At 40.0% G+C, this 20,712-nt stretch overlaps 1 protein-coding gene across 3 annotated transcripts in view; it reads left to right on the forward strand.

Moving 5' to 3' along the window:
- The window catches only part of csmd2 (CUB and Sushi multiple domains 2), a 162,977-nt gene that overhangs the window by 49,862 nt on the left and 92,403 nt on the right, over positions 1-20,712 (forward strand). For all 3 annotated transcript variants that reach the window (XM_040121563.1, XM_040121564.1, XM_040121565.1), the window contains exons 8-15: positions 479-600; positions 2,928-3,031; positions 6,557-6,669; positions 10,949-11,131; positions 14,696-14,886; positions 15,170-15,305; positions 18,042-18,236; positions 19,997-20,135. In XM_040121563.1, coding sequence (XP_039977497.1) covers positions 479-600; positions 2,928-3,031; positions 6,557-6,669; positions 10,949-11,131; positions 14,696-14,886; positions 15,170-15,305; positions 18,042-18,236; positions 19,997-20,135 — 1,183 coding nt within the window. The remainder of the gene's footprint in view (positions 1-478; positions 601-2,927; positions 3,032-6,556; positions 6,670-10,948; positions 11,132-14,695; positions 14,887-15,169; positions 15,306-18,041; positions 18,237-19,996; positions 20,136-20,712) is intronic.

Genomic DNA, 20,712 nt, shown 5'->3' on the forward strand with positions numbered 1-20,712 from the left:
AAAAACAGCAAAGTTATCATTACCAACCACTTGTCAAACTGCTTCAGCTTTCAAAAGTGATGCTTGCTTGCAGTTCAGTCAGGAACACTGAAGGGACTTAAAGTTGAACAAATGCATTTTGAATGGTTACACAGATGTATTTGGCAGTTCTACTCCTCAGAGTTTTGAACACACCCACAGGTCGTTTCCAAACAGAACACAGCAGAAACAAGTAAAATAGGAAATATACATAATGCAGAAAGCAAAATAGACAATTGCGAGTATAAGTAATAAGAAACCTTAACAGGTGGAGGCTGAGATGGTTAAGGAATGACTCAGCACAACTAGTGACCACACAGCATCATGACTTGTGGATTCAACAGACAGTCCAGGGGATAATTTGACACATGCTACATTTTTTTGTGTTTATAAATGAGAAAGTGTGAATTTAAACTTTCATTGACCAAACATTCTCCTCTTTCTGTGTCTTTTCCTGTAGCACCAATGTGTGGAGGTCAGTTGAGAGGACCCAGTGGTGTCATCACATCTCCAAACTACCCGGTCCAGTATGACAACAATGCCAACTGCACTTGGGTCATCACAGCCACGGATGCTACTAAGGTAAAAGTCATTAAACGTGGGATTTAAGCAACAGTGCTGCGTGCCAACTTAACTTTGCAAATGTAACCGACTGCAACTGTGATCCAGCGTTGTATTAAGTGGTGTGTTTAGCTGCCAGCAAAAAAGCAGTCGACTGGTGTGTTTGCACCTGTTAGGGAGGAAATCCAGAGGAGGCTCTTCTCTAAAACACATGACTTATTTCATACTTTTATAATTGCTACGGTACATTCTGTTGGCTGTTAAATGCACCATGTGACAGAAGCTCTCTCGTGGAAAAATGTGAGAGATAAGGAAAATGAAAGGGGAGAAAAGAACACTGGAACTGAGCCAAAAGAAGACAAAGGGAGTTGTTAGACACACCTGCGGTGAGGGACAGAAGAAGAGAGTAAAAAGGGTCAGACGAGTAATGGAGAGGTTTTGAGAGCATGCTCAGAGGATATCATGAAAGTGTCATAGCCATTCTGTTCAGACCATTGACTTTGGAGTTGTTTTCAAGGCCACCCAGCTGCTCTACTGCCAAATATCCTTCTCTGAACTCCAACAAAATGGTTTTACAAATCTGTCCTCTTATTGCACCGTGCCAAGTGAAGGAGAGGCTGTCTAAAGTGAGAGGCAAAGAAGAAGGGGAAGTCCAACACAATGCACACCCGTCCAACCCCACCTTTTGCTTGCATGCGTACAAAATGACACACACAGACACCCTTGGGTATACCTGGCGGGCAGTCTGCTGAAACGGACAACGGTACTTTGGGCTGTCTCTCGCTCTGTGTCTGGTCCAGATGAAGATGGAGCGAGGTTGTTCTCTCTGTTTAGGGATGTAATGGGCTTCTATTCCTGCCCGTCCACATGGGCCCAGCCAGAGGAGATGTTAGGTCAGGCAGGAGACTGAAGCGGAACTCCATAGGGAGGTGGGTGGGACGTGACACAGCTCTTCTAGACCTAAATCCCACCACATGACATCATGACTAATGTGGGTTCTTGATAGGTGTTGCTCCTTCATAATGTCCTCAAGGTCCTGAATGCAGCTGTTTTTAGCTGACTGTCTTTCAAGTGTTTATTCATCAGCATCAGGGACACTGGGGTCTCTGTTCCAAAACAACCAAAGTGTCAGAGATGCCGTCAGAGATTGCAAAAAATATAAAGTAGTGTATATAAACTTGCTTTGCATTTTCCTTTTTTGTTGATATATCTACCCCTTGGTGCCTCACCTGTTGGCTGGTGGATGTGAGATGAGCTTGTGTAATAAAAGTCTATTTATCGAGAGATCGGACCTATTTTGCCTACACACCATCCATCTCTTTTCTCCACCTTGGCAATTTTCAGTAGGCACTGGGTTAAACATAGGACAGAATGCAATTTGCATTTATATAAGCCTTTTCATTAGGCCTTGCTCTCTCAGCCCTCTGAAAACATTAAGAATTTGGCGGAAATCAGGGGAAGCTAATTTAAAATAGGAGACAAAGACAGTCCTGCCTTGCTTTGCTTTTTATTTATTTATATTTTAGTCTCCCATATTAGCCAGTTTTTTGGCTTTATCAACATTTTGCACTATCATAATCAAATCTTATTTGTTTGTCTGTCTTTATTGGACTTGCCCCTCGCTTCCCTCAGCTAAGGCACACGTATTGTTTTCCCTACCTTGTTCCAACTTCTCTCCCACACTCCCATCTGCATCATAGAAATGAGATGAAATTAATAGGTGTGTGTTTTTTCCCCTCACAGTTAAAATCCAATACATAAATCTTTTAAAACTTTTGTGTCACTTTTATGATGCATATATTCACCTTGTGGACAACCTCAAGTCCCCTGCCACATCTCCTTGATTAGCTTAAGTCATTGTAAGTCTGGCTAAATAGGCCACAATTGCATCTGCAACCTGCTGACTTGATGAGCAAGGAGTAGGGGTCATGCAGACCGTCTGGCAGGCAATCAGATATTTGATTAGTGGGAGAGAGATTATATTCACCATACTGGGAGTCAGATGTAGCAGAGTATACACACACAGTCGTGCGTTGACAAAACTGTGGCTGTACTAAGCTCATAATTCACACGAACAGAAGGTATGTGAGTATTTACAAGAAAGGTAATAAATGGACAGCAGTAAAGCATAGATGTCTTGCATACAATAAACACAGCTGGTACATACTGTATCTGAGAATGGAAATGAGCTAGACAAATATTCATAAGAGATTGATAGTCTATAGATTGATGGACAGAGGGATGGAAAGTCACAGATGGGAAGGGGTCTCTCCTCTGCAGCTGGTGTAGGGAGCGTTCGAGTGTCTGTTGCTTATGGTTGGCTTTCCAATGTCCCTGCTGTTGTCTAGGTGATCAAGCTGACATTTGAGGATTTTGACCTGGAACGAGGCTATGACACCCTAACGGTGGGAGACGGCGAGATGGTGGGAGACCAGAAGACTATCTTCCACGTGTGAGTGACTACTTCGACCTCCATCTTGTTGCCTTCTGTTTTTTCTCTAACTTCTTCTGGCTTTTACTCCACAGCAACGTCACTAGGAGTCACTTTCATTTTTGCTACTCGTGTTCCATGTAATCATATTCTGTCTTTTCCTTTCTACTTTCCTCTTCACCTTTCTTCTTTTTGGCAGACATGCCTTTTTTCCTCCTTTACTTCCCCACAACCAGCAACACCCCTTTCTCTTCTCTCTCCCCTCCAGCCCTTTTCTCTCTGTTGTACTTTTTCTCCTTCATTTCATCACCACCTGATGCAGTAGTGCATGAAAAATAAATGCAGCACCCCATTGTCAATCATCACTCTTTTCAATGTTAAAAACAAGATCACAGCTATGTGGTGCAACATTGCGAACTGCATATTGATGCTCCCTAATGGAGTTTGCGATAGCAGATGCTCCATAACAATTCATAGGATGATGTTATTATTTGTGCTGAAATTTACCATGTTAATAAAGTTTTTATAGATCAATTTTTATGCCAGGCTGCCTCGCCTGGGAGGAAACTGGGAGGAGGTGGGAGATAAATGAGGGAAAGGTGTGTGGAGGAGGGGTTTGTTGATTGGGGAATTTGTTTCTCATGTTAATATTTTTGTGCACTGGCACCACGTAAACACTGAAAATGGCCTAATCTATTCAATTAAGGACTTCCTCTGCCTTAATGGTTTTCTTTATGATATGAAAGTAGAGTGAGCAGTTCTGTCGTTGAAATTGGATGCGCTCTTGCACACGAACAAACTAGAGCAGTTTAGTGCCAGAGAATATACTGCAGCTCTCAGCACAGTTTAACTCAGGACTATATTTTTGTGAATCAGTGGTGCAGGCAAGCGTGTGCAGGGTGCAGGGAATTAATTCTTTTGTAACTTTAAGGTCAGAGGCATGAAACCCTACAGCAGCACAGTCATAAATGTTATGGTTAATAGGCAATGAGTCACAACCAATCAGATCCCCTCTTTTCCTTCACTTGAAAGACACTGTTCACTGACAGTCTGATAATGGAAAAGAACAAATTTGGTGTGAATCTGCCACAATCGTTTTTCCCATCGAGAAAATGATGTCCTCGTGTGGGAAGAAGATAGTTATCATGAACAGATAGACTACCATAAACAGGCCACCAACAAGGATAATATTTTAGATAGCAATTAGCTTGCAAGTTAATTATAACACTCTATCCAAAGTTGTTAGGTTGGATGTTAGATGACAAAAATTCATATCATAGACCTATGTTTATAGATATGAAAGTGGTATAGAACAAAACAAAGAGAAAAATGTTTAATGTTACTCAGCTTAATGTCATTTTTCAAGAGTATAGAAATTCACCAAATTAACAAAAGGCTGCAGGAAAGGACAAAAACCTGGACCCAATTTATCTAGACACTACTTCCTTGCTATTCCCACCATTCTCCATGTGCTGTCACTAAAATTAGAGCCCTTAATCACTTACTCTGCAGCTATACACTTCCTAATTAGAGTTTGGTGGAATTACTATTCAAGTAGGATTAACTTACGTCTGTGGCATTGATCTCGCCTTCATTTCCCACTTTCTTGGCCCCAACTGTTTTGAATTAAAGAGTTAGGATAAAAAAGGTCTCTCAGACTGGAATTGCCGACAACAGTTTTAGAGCACTTTTCTTTGATGAAAAAAGTCAGATATTTTAATATATACAGTACCTTCAGAAAGCATTCAGACCCTTTCACTTTTTGCACACTTTATTGTGTTGTATATTTAATTGTCAATGGATAAAATTGCCATTATATCTCCATTCATCTACATAAAATAATCAATAATGACAAAGTGAAAACATGTTTTTGGAAATGTATTCAAATTTATTAAAAATCAAATTCATTTACAAAAGTATTCACACCCTTAATTCAATACTTTGTAGAGGCCGCTTTAGCAGCAATTCCATCTTCAAGTCTTCTTGGGTAAGTCGCTACCCACTTTACACACCTGGATTTGGGCAGTTTATTCCACTCTTCCCAGCAGATCCTTTCCAGCTCTGTTGGATTGGATGGGTAATGTTTGTGAGTGAAGGGCAATCAGAGACTTTATTTTGCTTAGATGTAAGCTTTGGGTCACTGTCATGCTGAAAGACGAACCGTCGCCCCAGTCTCAGGTCTTGTGTACTCTGGAGCAGGTTTTCTTCAAAAACCTCTCTGTATTTGGCTGCATTGATTCCTTCAGTCAATTCTGACTAGTCTCCCTGTCCCTGTGATTGAATACCACCTCCATAGCATGATGCTGCCACCACCACCATGCTTTACCATATTGATGGTCTTTGCAAGGTGATGAGCAGTGCCTGGTATTTGCCAGGCATAGAGTTCGGAGTTCTGCCCAAAGAGTTCAATTTTTGTCTCATCAGACCAGAGAATTTTTTACTAATGCTCTCAGAGTCCTTTAAATTTTGCTTGATAAGCTACAAGCTGTCACATGCCTTTAACTCTAAGTGGCTTCAGTCTAGCCACTCTACCATAAAGGCCTGATTGACGGATTGCTGCCGAGATGGTTGTCCTTCTGGCGGGTTCTCCCATCTCTGGAGAAGACTTCTGAAGCTTTGTTAGAGTGATCAGTGGATTCTTAGTCACCTCCCTGACCAAGGCCCTTCTTGCCCACTTACTCAGTTTTGCCAGACAGCCAACACTAGGAAGAGTTCTGGTGGTTATAAATTTTTTCATTTCGCAATAATTGAGGCCACTGCGCTCCTGGAAACACTCAATACTCTTTCAGAAATGTACTTTTTTTTTTTTACCCTTGCCCCGATCGATTCATTACCACAGTTTTAATAGGGAGGGCTACAGAGAATTCAATGGACTTCATGGCTTGGTTTTTCTTCTGACATTCAGTACAAATTCTGAGACCTTATATACACAGCTGTGTGCCTTTCTAAACTATGTCCAGTCAGTTAAATTTCGCCACAGGTGGACTCCAATCAAGTTGTAGACACATCTCATGGGTAATTAAAGAAAACAGGATGCACCTGACCACAATCTAGAGTACCATAAAGGGTCTGAATACTTTTGTAAATGAGAGATTTCAGTTTTTTGAGTTTTAATACTTTTGCAAAAAAAATTTAAAACAAGTTTTCACTTTCTCATTATGGGTTAAATGGTGTAGACTGATGGCCAAAATGGCAATTTTGGCCACTTAAAATGAAATTTGCAACACAATAAAATGTGGAAAAAGTGAAAGGGAATACTGTCTGAAGCAACTGTAACATCAGGTTCTGTTTTTGCTACTTATATTTGCAAGTTTTTTAATGATGCAAACATTACCTTTGGCTATTAAAGTGACACCTAGATCACTGCAGTAAGTGCATACACTGCTTATAATTATAATAATAAATATAATAAACAAGTAATCCCAGTTTCACAATTGACACACCTTGCAGTTATACTAAAGGTAGCTCAAACATAGTGAATTCATGTCTAACATTAAATGGATTTCTTTTTTTTAAGGAAAGGTGTCCTCTTTTCTCTTTTTGTAGCCTGTCTGGTACCACAACTCCAGACCTTGTGGTCAGCACCAGTCACCAGATGTGGCTCAATTTCAAAACAGATGATACCAGTGGCTCCCTTGGCTTCAAGGTGTCCTATGAAGGTAAGGATGCTTCAAACATTCCAGTTGTCAGTCAGTGGGATGCAAGGGCTTTTCTTGACGCATTTTAAAAAGGATTCTTTGACATGTTTGAGGTACCCAAATGAGCTGACACTCAGGTAGCATCAAAAGAGGTAAGTTTACGTAAAGTCATGCTCATGTGAAATTAGTTTTTTCGAGAACTTACTCAAATGATCCTATGGTGTTTCATCATATTAAAACTTTAACAGAATCAGTCACTTAGAAAACGATAATATTGTCTAAGTGCCTTAAAATTCTAACCTAGCAAAACTCCTTCTTCGACAACCTCAAATAGAATTAAAAGTCTTTTTTTGGTCATTTACCCTTCTGAATTACGACTCACTGCTCAAAGCTGACATCAATGGGATTCTGACACATTTTGCTTCAGTTGACTGTAACATTGTTGCCCTTCCCTGCATTCATCATCCTCATTTTAGTTTCAAAAACATGGGGATTAGAGATGCTGCATCTGTCTCATGTAAGACTTTTGTTATGAAACTTAGAAGTGTCATAGAAAATAGGCAAGGTGCTTAAGGCCCTGTGACCTCCAAATGCCACACGGCATGTAGCACAAAAACAGCTAGATTACAAAGCCTCTAAATGAAACATAGACCCAAGAGATATCTCTAAAAAAAAAAAAAACGTGAAGGAACACTGCAAGTGAGTTGTTTTATGCTCTTTATGACATTGAGCAAGCAAGGATTGTCGCTGAAAGAAGCCCAAGATAGTTGGTTCCATAGCAACTACAGTATTCACAAAATACGGCAGGACAATAGAGGCACTTATTTTGGTAAAAAGAAACTGTTCAAAAACCGTCAATGGGCCATCAATGCAGCCTATTGCAGACAGCATTTGTCCACTTGCCTAGTCTAAGTGAATGTCTGTCTATGTGTGGTTTCACACATGCAAGCTATAACAAATGTGAAATAATATGTTTCTTGCATGCATGAGTGAAAACAAGAATAGACAAAAATGGGAGCATGAATTTATGAATCTGTATGTGTGTGCTCCATTGTCTGTGTGTATGTTTGTGAGTTTGCTTCTCAGAAGCACAGCAAGTCTTCTCCCTTGCCCACAGATGCTTATTTTTCATCAGTAAAAATAACAGAGAAAGTGGAGCAGCATGCTGAACCAAACTGTAATTAAAACAATGAGTTCTACTTAATGAAGGGGAAGAAATGTTTTGAACCACTTCACCTCCCAGATTGGAGCACCCAAAATCTAATTTGCATTCTGATTTACTTATATTTTAAGCCTGATCATCAAGTGTAATTGCAAACACAGTCATGCCAGTACACGCACTCCCACTTTACCCATGCATTTGAGTGTGGGTTGCATACACACTGCAGTGGCCTCAATCCTTTAGCTGAAAATGTAATGCTTGCAAACAAAATCGGTGTTAATGCACATGTGTAGGTCTAAACCCAAACACTGTAGTACTTTGTACTGACACCGAGCGTGTGTAATTTGAAGCATTTGGATGTATTTACAGCTCGTGTGCTCATGCATGCTCCAGCAGGACTTGAGCTAACAATGAGGACACAGAGGTCATGTCCTTTATATTATTTTCTTCAGTATGAGTGTGAGGTTTAGAGCCTGTTCAGACTGCAGAAAGCAGAGTCTAGAGAGTTGATGATTGAAATTTGAATATGTTGTGCGATCTGTTGACAAAATATTATTTTCAGTGTTTGACTAGGGCTGGTACTCTCAAATAAGATATAATATTGATTTTTGCTTTACTGCAAAGTTTCTGTGTTGCTATGTAATCACAAAATTAGGTCCACATGAAAATGTGGGCCCCTAACGCCCATTGAAACATTGTATGCGATATTTGGTTATACAAATAAACTTTACCATTAAAATGATTATGTCATCCTGGGCCTTAGGAGATTGCAGTGTAGTTGTTGACAGTAATGTGAGTTCGAGTCCCATCACAATGCTTGGATTACTCCGGAATGTCAAGCAGGTAGGGACAACAAATATGCCATTATGTCTCTTCCCTTATTCATGAGAATCAAATGCTGTTTCATTCATTCCTGCCACTGTGTACGTTTGTGTATAAGAGATCATCTTATACACAGACATACACAGAGAGACACAGAAACATTCGCAAACATATGTATAACAACAGATAAACACATACCACAAAACACGTACACACCAATGTACAAACACACTTCAAAGGGCTCTCGTTTATTTTCTCCATTTTCCCTAAAGAAATGCCTTATTTGAGAAAAGCACTGTAGGGACCGTAGGCTCTTCAGTGAGACTGTTGTATGATTGTGTGTGCGCTTTTATGCATTTGCATATGTATGTATTTTTGTGTCTGCCTTATAGTTGTTTTGTCCTTCTAGACGTGGTTCCTTTTGGATCTTATACATTCCCTTCGTTCATTTTCCCCATAATTCTCTCTCAGGCCCACCTTAAAACCAGCTTTCAGCATTCCCCCTTTTAAAGGTGACTTCCACGTAAGATCAATGAGTTGTCTTGTGAATGAGGCTGCCTCAGGATAGCCATACATCCAAACAGCAGTGGGCTCTAAATATGTGTTCTAAATGATGATCATCATTAGAGCTGAGTATGGATTTATACCTAGCATAACCCCTGGTGCGATTTAAAATCATATTAGGCCCTGCCATCATTTCCTGGATGGATGAGCTTATTCGCTCTCTGTGTTCCCCCATCCGGATGCCTCAATAGGATGCCTCAGCATTCCCGTCTGCAATACTGCAGCCCTGGAAAAGTAGAAAGAGGAGTGATTGAAAGAAAGAGACATGCATAAATCTTCCCATAATCAAACTGGCGAGTGTGGCTGTAAGGAAGAAGGGTGGTCATGAAGGTGTGTGTTTGTATCTCCCTGAAAGTGCTCACGTCAGCTTCCAATGCAATGGAGAAAACTTGTCACACAGCAAAAGGAGGGATACATTTGCGAGGTGGAGAAGTAGGGAGGGAGGGAGAGACAGATAAGAAAGATTAGTGAGTAACATTTTTTTGGGGGGGGGGTAAAAAGATGGTGGCAAAGAAAATTATGGTAAAATTAAATGAATGATGAGATAATAGGAAAATCACATTGATTTTAAAGTCCTGAAGTGGAGAAGCTAGTCTGTCCTGTCAAACCACAATGAACTCATCACTGAGTCATCCATTGCTTATACCCATTCAGTTATATGTATTCAGTGTTAGCTAAGGCTCCAGACAGGAAGAATGTCTTTACTGTAAAATTTCAACAAAACTAGGAGCTACTGAAGTAACGACCAGACCTATGACACCCTACAGCTGGGGATGCATTACCCAAACTAGGTTACTGTTAAGGAAATGTGCAAGTCATAGCAAGCACTCTCAGATTGCTTTTTACCTTAGAAATGTTACAGAGCTGGACAGGTGCACACTGTACCTGGTTCCTTCTGGTTGAAACAAAAGCTATAATGCTACACTGACTTAAAACAAGCATGATAGTGGAACATTTTTTCTTTCTATAGTTCAAGTATTTTATGCTTGTGGTGCCCTAAGTCAAGTCAGTCTCACCCAAATCTTACTTGTAAACCAGAATTAACTGTTGCACCACCACCCAAACATCAGCTGAGCCAGCAGTTATCGCTTTTAATCAGTAGAAGTGACTAGAAATTGTATCAGGAACTGCAAATAAAATCACTATAACTGTAGAAAACAAAAAGAAGAATTGGTGAAAATAATCTCATCCCCATCTGTGGGAACAAAATACTTGATTTATTTCTAGCAGGCACTGGATCTATTTCTTCAGTAATATCAGTGTTTTAACAATCCTAAAACGCTATCAAGATCAGTACAGTAAAAATCAGTACTACAAACTGTTTTTATGTTAACCAGCTGAACTCAAATTTGCCTGAAAGTGGAATTAATGAGAAATATCATAATTTGGCTTGTTTTGATTTAATATGAGATCCTTCATCTCAATATCACTTATTATCTATGTAGTTGCATCTTGTCAACATCTGGTGGAGACTACAGTCAGTAATAAATGGCAGAGTAATAACCCCCTCCACTCTATCTAGAATTCTTTTAGGAAAACTGGAGAAAATATGCCGCCATGGTTGTCCATGGTACTAACCAATACTTTTTTTCTATTTAAGATAATACGCAGGTTAAAGAGAGGACAGTCAGGGTGGTGGATTGTGCTAATTAAATTGTGGCCTTTAAAATTATATCTCTACTGTGACACAAGGTAATAGAAATGTGTTTATTTGAATGTCCCACACTGATGTTTCTCTGCTTGAAATGACAGAAATTGACCAAGGCAGCTGTGGAGATCCTGGAATCCCAGCTTATGGCAAACGGGAGGGGACAGGTTTTCGTCACGGAGACAGACTGTACTTTGAGTGTCTTCCTGCCTTTGAGCTGGTTGGGAAGAAGAACATCACCTGTCAGAAGAACAACCAGTGGTCGGCTAAGAAACCCAGCTGTGTTTGTAAGTTCCTGGATGCCTTATGCTGTTTAGACTCTACATACACCATGTGCACACGTGCATGACTACAACACTACTCACGTGGGTGCATAAATATGTATGTTTTTGTGCAGATGGGCGCAGCGAGGGTTGCATAATAAATGGTCAGATTATCCATACAGTTTGCCTGTAGAAGCTGTGAATTTTGAAAGTGTAGAAGGGCTTTTTATCTAATTAACGCCATGAAAGACAAACACAGAGAGTGAGAGTGTTAGAGGACGAGGGGAAAGGAAAAGAGAGCTGACCATGCAGATCATGCCAACTGTTGTATTATTGATAAGATAATAGGGTGGACAAAAAGCTGCAGTATCTAGATAAACATCACTGAGCTGTCTGACAAAGAGGTTGTTGGCACTAGAGTCAATTTGGCTACATAATAAAGGGAAGCAATGTTTATTTAGTTAACATTAGGAGTAGTATCCCCGCAACTGGTCTATTTGAAGTGGATATGAAGCAGTCAATCAAGTTAACATGATTTACTATATGGATTTCCAATCTGATCAACAGTTATACAAAAAACGTTTCAAATGGAAACATAAAAGAAAAAAGAAGCCCCGTTATATCTTTCATAGCAATGACGCTGCCATCATGCAGTACTATAAGCTGTGACATCACAGGGTTTGCTTGGCTGATTTCAACAGATACAACAGTAGAGACAGTGAAAGACAGACACGGTGACAGACAGATCCATGGAAAAATGGAGAGTGAGGAGCCACGGGACATCAGAAGACCAAAGGGAAGCCACTATTGCATTGCCACTGGATGGAAAAAGGAGTTATACAGGGATAAAGCCAAGGACAAAAGTCAATCTTCATAAACTGCAGCTGAAACAGAGAACAGTAGTGCTGTGCTGGATAGTGGCACTGAAGAGAAAGAGCCCTCCAATGGGCACTGACTCCAGGGATCAGTGAACATTTTTTGAAAGGAAGATTATATTGAGGAGAAGACCTTTGGTTTGGGCAAGCTAGCTGTTCGCCGGACCACCAAACTAAAGCCTGAAGTTGCTCTGTCTGTTTTCAGTTTCACCACCTATAATGTGTGCTCTACTGACTGCCCAACATACTCTGACAACAGCGGTACAGAGGCATCAGTCCACCGCAGGGAAAGAGCACTAAAACACAGCAGAAAGGCAGAGAAGAGGCTGGTAGGGCATTTAACAACCCACAGCAGTTGGCAGATACAAAGACATCAACTATGCCCATACCAAAAAATCAGTATTCACCAACATTTGTCATAGAAATGTAGAACATCATCATAGACTGCAATAAAGTTCCACATGATTGTCTCTCTGATTGTCTCTCTTGTTGAACACATCTTTCACTCCAAACAGCAGCACTCATGAACATCTGTTACCCCGACACACATTCAGACACATGCCCCCTTAGCCTAAATATTTTCACAGCATCTCTGCAACATGGGAGTTATCTGATGGGAGCTTGGCTACACAATACAGCACCCAAAAATGACCGTCAGAAATTAAAAATGAACCACAACCATTATAAAAACCCAGGCCTGAAAGTAATCACCTCAAACTCAAGTCATTCCACACCATACATTTGATTCCTCAGCCAGAGGAGGTCACAGCTGATGCAAACCTCCGAAGAAATATTTCTTACCCCGACTTCATGTTTTCTGAAGCAGCATAAGGAACAATAATTTACTGTTGGAACAATATCTTACTTTTTCAGCCCAAAGAGCTGACCATCTGACTGTCTGATCGTCTATTCAGGAAACCGCTGGAAGCCTGACTTGTTTTTTCAGAGCTGGCTCACAACAAAATAAACATTTTCAGTTGGCCTTTGTCAGCTCTACCTGCTCACTACTGCACTGGTTTTATTCATGACCCTATCCATAACACTATTAAATCAACAATATGAACCAATAGTAGCAGCAGTAGGCCAATTAATATATTTTATGCATATGGTAATTTTTCAGTATTTAAGTCTAGTCAAACTTTTGCCTTGCCTACTGAACATAAATTTTAGATACTATGTAAATAGCAGTGGAGCCCTCTGTTGGTCCAGGGCTGCAATAATGTACAACAGCAGCTTCATGCATATACTATGAAAGTGAGTCGCTGCAACTAATAAAATATTATAATATGCATATATATAATATACTATATCAGATGATAATCAGTCTCTCAAAACTAGTAACTATTACCTATTACAACACCTAGTAAAAACAGAAAAATCAAAGTGAAGACCATAATATAAACCAGACATCAATAGAAAGATACTAAATAGATAGAGAACTTTATTAATCCCAAAGGGAAATTAGTGTTAAGGTTCAGAAATCCTTAACTGTCTTCACTGGCCAACGGAACCAACCGACCCTGTTATGTAGGCAATGACGTCACTCCGAAAAATGGCAGCTTGCTAGCTAGAAAGCTAGGTAGAAATTACGAAAATAAATCTGTCTTATCTGTGGTTTTAAAAACACAAGGTGGTTTTTCTAATATATGTCGACACTACCAGTGCAAAAACATGCACGTTTAATGTCCCATAAAAGCTTTATCTAATTTTCATTTGTGATAGAAAGTAGTGATTTATGTTACTGATTCAAATTACCTCACAGATCTCCCTCCAGCCTTTCCATGTTTACTCATCAACTCTGAACTGACCCATCCTTAGTTATGGTGTTGATGTTAACGATTAAGTTTAAATAGTTATAATGGAATTTTTTTGTGTCCCACAAAAACAATGTTTAGTATCTTTATTACATGCCCACCAGGCAGATTTTTAAAAACTCTGTCTCATACACCTACATACACCTAACCAGCTATAGTGTTCAGGATTTCTGCAATATTCCAGGCAAGTTGTCCAAGGTTGACATTCATAATTGGGCACAGCTGTTGACTTAAAAAGCCAACCCACATCAGTTTAGTAAACTCAGTTTTTGAGGAAACATCCCCTGACATTCAATAGATCCCAGCAGCTGAAAGCTAGAACAATTAGCATAGTAAGGAGAGTGGTCCTATTTAAACTAGGCAGTGTAGATATAATGTGAAGCATGACTCTTTTTTTGCATTGCCTGCTTCTCATATCAGAATTTTTCATAAATCAATTATAGTGGACAGTTGAGATATTTGATAACATCTCCAGAACCACTGGTATGTTTCAGAATAAGGTGCAAATGGTTACGACAGCCCAAGAGGGGTCTGTTTCAGACGTAGATGTCTCAGTGAAGTAGAGCACTGTCAGTGCTGCCATTTTCATTTGGCTCCTTACCTAAGCATATACATGTTAAGCCTTGCCACACCACCATGACCAAAGCAGAAATCGGGGGCTGGCTTTGCAAGGAAGGCTACGTCTGCCTTGTCCGTAAGATGTTAAAGAACATGTGGGAAGTGAGGTACATTTTGACAGATTCAATAAAATGACTCAAATCATACTGTCTTTTTGTGAACAAAATTAAATGGAATTTGTACCATGTTTTCAGCCTCCTAAACAAAACTAATTTTTACATTACTTGGTTTTATTTCTTTCTCTCTCCCTTTCTGTCTGTATGTCTTTATCGCCCCTGTAGTTTCCTGTTTCTTCAACTTCACGACTCCATCTGGGGTGCTGCTGTCCCCTAACTACCCTCAAGAGTATGGAAACAATATGCACTGTGTGTGGCTGATCATCACCAACCCTGAGAGCCGAATCAATCTGGCCTTCAATGACCTTAGCATGGAGAAACAGTTTGACTTCCTCTCGATCAAAGACGGGGGAAAGGTAGTGTTGAATTATAAGCTGTTGTCCTCTGTTACTTTGAATAGCCCTTTGTGCAACTTCATTTATTGACATGTCAGTAACACAGTAACTTTGCTTGTCAGTAGGAAAAGCAGCTTGTGTAATTGTGTACGTTATATAAGCTTTCTCTGAACCTTATTAGACTTGCAAGTAATTTTATCTTCTGTCTTCTGCACTGTAGGCGCTGTTTACTCTCTGGCTTTTCTCCCATTTTATTTCAAGATACCTTTGGTCTCATCACAAAATCTTTATCTGTCTTTGTCAGGCTGAGTCTCCTATCTTGGGTACCTTCTCTGGTGACGTCCTGCCGCCTCCCTTAACAACTAGTGCCCACGTGGCGCGACTGGAGTTCCTGACTGACCACACCTACACCGACAGAGGCTTTAACATCACCTTTACGAGTAAGCATTGAGTGCCACACTCAAAGGAGATAAATGGAAGCTTATCACAAAAGCCAGCCCTGACTGGATGTTTTGTATTCTACATTGTTTGTGCCTGTGTACAGTATATATGTGTGTGTATGTGTGTGTACAGGCAATAGGCCTCATGACTCATCTGTCATATCAACAGTATGTGCCTGTCTCCCACAGACTGCATAAACTCTTCCACCCTTCAGCAACACATTCGTTACACACTCACATGCACAGTCACATAGAGAAATGACAAAAACCCTGTCTTTATTGTTTAAATAGAGACTTGACATTTAAATAAAACCCAAACAAAGATGCAGCACGCTTACCTGACAGATACATTGCGAAAATGCTCATTATATTCTGTTCTGGGTTAGCTGCTGACTTCTGACGAAATTCCAGATGGGTTTTATACTCTGACGCGGTACATGTTGGCTGCATGCTGGTAAGCCCATTTCATGGATATACTGTACCGTGAGGGGTTGGCAGCAGTATTATTGCATTCATTGCATATGCACTATTGTGTAATGAGCCTGATCTTTGCATTCTCCACATCCCAATATAAATATTTCTGTACAAAGTGTCTAACCCTAACCATATAAACCCACAAAACTATTTCATAGATAGTTAAGGTGCCGTTGGGAGGTTAGTCTGAATAGGTTTTGACATTGAGATTAGTTGCAGTGACTTTCATGCAAGCAATCAAATGCTATTTTTAGTTTTAAGTTTGCTATTTTCATATCTTCTAGTTTCTCCCCCTTAGTCTACCACAGTAGCATATAGAAATACTCTGGTATTTAGGTACTTAAGAACATATTATTAGTAGTAATAATAGTTAGCTATGTAGCCCTTTTTTTATTGTGTCATGCACACAGGATTGAAACCTTTGCCAGACAAGAACATCGCTTCCATTTAACATTACATTTGAAACAAAGGACAACAAATGAAATCTTCCACAAAAAAGGCTCCCTCCTTAAACACAGCTCAAGTTTTTTATAATCATCCAATCAGAACTCATCAGAAATGCAGGATAAATTACTAACAAGTGTAGCCCTTAAATCATCACATAATGAGATGTAGAACATGAAATGGACTTCATCCTCAATCGGATGTAAACCTGACTGTTTCTATAGGCTGTCTTCACATAAGGCTCTACTCTGGGCAATATGTTCACAATTTAAGTTTGTATCAAACATCAACAAGCTGTCTCTCCTTATATACGTGGAAAGCTTTGTGCCCAGCATCATTAAAAAATTAAAAATAAATGAATCATACAAAATAAAGTCTTTACCTCACAAATCCTGGGATGTCTATACAAAATATACATATATACAGTGTTCAGGCATAGTCACATTTTTGTTTCCAAGCCAGATCATCTCACATTTATGCATGTATATCCGATAGTAGTAGTAATAGTAGTTGGTGTATTACTATTATTATTATTATTATTATTATTATTGTAGCACTGGGGACTCACTTGATACTAGAATATTTAGACAAAATCTCGAACACAGTAGTAATCTTTTACTATTTATTATTTGTATGTTTGTTTAATCTACTACGCTATGATGGCTGGTATTTCTAATTACAATGTACTCTGAAGACTGCTTCTGAATCCTGCTCTTAGTTCTTAAAACCACTTCTACTGTAGCTAAAACAAAATACCTCAGCCTACCCAGAAATGCTTTCCGGCCCTGGCTCTAGCTCATTTGTAGACATGTCATCAGCCCAACCCAGGTGCCTTTGTAAAGCCACAATGTGGACAACACATGGTGGCTAATGCATTAATTAGCAATTTAGATGAATAAATAAATAACCAATGCAGTATAGTGAATGAATGTCAAGAGCAGCTAATTAGAGATGACGGTTAGTTCCTGAGAACAGTGTCATCTAACTGCAGGACTGTTTTTAGGGGGTTGTGGGACTGAGCGGACAACTTCCATAATTCATGTTAATTAAGGACATGCCAAACTGTATTGAGGGGATTTTTGGCACGTTAATAAATAAAATGATCGTGATGGATGAGGTGTGGCTGGCACTCTGTTCGGGTCCAATGGATACAAAAGACGGATCATCAACACCTATATGTGTCACCTACGCACGTGTGTACAAGAGTGAGAGCGAAAGAGTAAGTGAGAGAGATAGTGGCACGGGTGATGTATTTGTTTACATGCCCTGTTCCAGGGTTATGCCTCTTCTTGTGTAACTATGTGGTCTTTCTAACTGGTACCTACTTATTGAGAAGTCTGATGGATAAAGTTTTGAAGATTTATGAAAACAATTTTCACAGTTTGTTTGCTCCATGTATCATTCAGCAGTTTCATCTGGCACTGATGATCTGCATACGGTGTGGTTTCCCACCCGCAAAAGTATTACTGCAGCAGGGTGAATCAATGTGACTCTCTAACTGAAACTAATTTCTTCTTGTTAAATGCTGGCATTGCTAAATGCTGACTGTAGAAAGAGAAAGTTTTGTCAGGAAACTTGGGGAATTATTTTAGAATCTCTACGGAAATTAGCATCTTTGCACAAAAAATGCGATGATGTGTGATCTGTTCTTTTTCTTGTGTTTTCAAGCAAGTGACATTTTGTTTCTCAATTTCTTGTAAAACATTTCATCAAAACAAAGGGTTTTTAGGAATTACATAAGCAATTTTCTGTACATTTGACATTCATTTCTGTCTTCTCCTTCACACTAACCCCATCTTCTCCCTGCATTTCAAATAGCATTTCGCCACAACGAGTGCCCAGACCCAGGTGTTCCTGTTAATGGGAAGCGCTTTGGTGAGAGCCTTCAGCTGGGCAGTTCAATATCATTCCTGTGTGAGGAGGGCTTCGTTAAGACCCATGGCTCTCAGACTGTCTCCTGCATTCTCAAGGATGGCAACGTGGTGTGGGATAATGCTGTTCCCCGTTGTGAAGGTAGGTAAGGGAGAGGAAGAGTTTGTATCTAACCCGAACCCTCCAACAATGTTTTTTTTTTTTTTTTTTTTTCATTAGGTGGTATCTCTATCACACGCTCTACAGTTATGTATTGCTATATTTATGCTGGAGTTGGCATAGTTACAGTTGTATGCAAAAGTTTGGGCATCCCTGGGTAAATTACATATTCTTTTGACCTTTGAAGCGAAAAGAAGTAAATACCAGTCCTGCAGCAACAGACATTAAAAATGAGCCTTTCTTCAAATGTTAATGCACTGTTAATTTTTAGTAATTGTTTGCTGATGACATTTCCACAGCTGATAAATTCTCTGACTCTTCAAACTTTGGCTCCTCTAAACAACTGACTGAGGATCTGAAAATGAAACTATATAATGCCTACGAAGCAGGGAGGCTATAAAAAGATATCAAATCACTTCCAGCTTGAAATTTTTCACTGTGGAAAATGTCATTAAGAAATAGCAGTTAAGAGGAACTGTGTAAGTCAAGACAAGATCTGGGAAGACCAAGAGAATGTTTAGGTAAAACTGAAAATCTGCTGGGCAAAAAAGTAAAGCAAGACCCCCATATGACTACAAAGCGGTTGCAGGAAAGTTTAGCTGCCGTGATTGTATTTACTTCTTTTCACTTAAAAAAATGTAACTAAATAACTAAACGTGTATTTTGCCTAGGGGTGCCCACACTTTGGCATACAACAGCAGGCGTGTGGCTCAGAAAAATCCAGATACCACTAGGATAAATATGCAGAGGGGTTAAGTCATTATGAGTTAGATGTGCATATCTTTTCTTTTGAAAGCTGTGTTGGACTGGCCATTGGGTATACCAGGACAGATCCTTGGCCACCGTGTCGGTGGGCCAGTGGACCGTCTTAAAATCCATAAAGTTTTTACCATAAATTTTTACCGGCCCTGTCAAGTCTCTTTCCTCTCTGTGTGCCTGTCATTCGGGGGGCACAGAAGAGTGTGCTGCGTGCGTGTTCCAGGATTGGGTTATTGGCCAATCACAACCAAGTTTCAACCTGAGCCCCCCAAGGTTCACTATTCATGATACGCAAAGGAGAAACCATTATTAAAACATGTCACTTCCCCGTGTGCCATAACAGCTTTGTATTCCTCTGAGACCATCTATCATACCCCTGCGTTTGTAGCGTAATGCGTTTTATAGATGTCCTTCAGTATGCTGAGTTGGCTGATTAAATCATTCCACTTCAAAGGGAGCGAGGAGCTGGCACTGTAACTAAGCCCTTCACTGTGTCTGTGTATTCTAGTTAAGGATAGGCCGTTAAAGAGATGCATGGCAAAGTGAGCAGTAACAGAGATGAGGGTAGGGGAGAGGGGTCATGGTGCTCAAGTCACTTCTGTGCTAGCAATCAAAGATGCTCCGTTTTCTCTGTTTGATGGGAATGAGAGCAGCACCTTTTGTAGGAGGGGTTTGATGACAGATTCAAAGACAACAGCATAGGGGAGGAGGAGCCTTACATATTCACATATATATATATATATATATATATATATATGTAATGCATGCGCTTGTGTTCATGCACACTCACACATGTACAATCACAGACATGTTCTTAGGAGGAATGGTTAACCTTGAAGTGAGCTGTTGCCAATTTACATTAGATAGATCCTGGCATTAAAAGAAATTGGATGAGCCCCAGCTGATGCATGGGGTCATCTATGGACATTGTCATACATCAGCCGTTTTTTTAACTCTCTCCATTTCTTCTGTCTTTCTGTTAGCCCCTTGTGGAGGGGATCTGAAGGCTCCCAGTGGGATCATCCTCTCCCCTGGCTGGCCAGAACTCTATAAGGAGGCCCTTAACTGTGAATGGATCATTGAGGCTCCTCCAGGCTACCCCATCAAGATCATCTTTGACAAGTGAGTCACCGATAGCAATGATTTTTTTTTTTCTCAGAACAAGTTTGAATTTTGCTTTCTTTTACCTTCTCACAATTTCAACACGTGTGCTCATTCTACTGCTTTCTATCACTTTCTTTAATATTTTTTTCATCTGTTTTACCTTAATGGGGTAGTAGATCTAATGCACACTAACATACAGCCCCAGCTGGGATAACACGATGTTTTATTTTGTAAGTGCCCATAAGTATTTTACCCTTTCATTTCATACGCCACTTCCTGAAGATCTGCAGATATCTTTACAGTTTATACACACTTACACATCTACACACACACACACACACACACACACACACACACACACACACACACACACACACAAAGACACCCAACCAAAAACTAGCAAGTATGTAAATGTACATGTGTATGTAACGCGTATGTAAATGGAGATGGTCTGTCAAGGGGAACTGGAGCGATGGGAGAGTAGGTAATTTCTCCTGATGTTTGAGAGAGAGAAAGAAAGAGACATACAGTTGTAGGATCAAACCCCACATTAGCGTTTCACTAAGGCTTATCCTTGTTAGCCCACCTCATCCTC

Source organism: Xiphias gladius, chromosome 24, assembly GCF_016859285.1.
Source record: "Xiphias gladius isolate SHS-SW01 ecotype Sanya breed wild chromosome 24, ASM1685928v1, whole genome shotgun sequence".
NCBI classification, from domain to species: Eukaryota; Metazoa; Chordata; class Actinopteri; order Istiophoriformes; family Xiphiidae; genus Xiphias; species Xiphias gladius.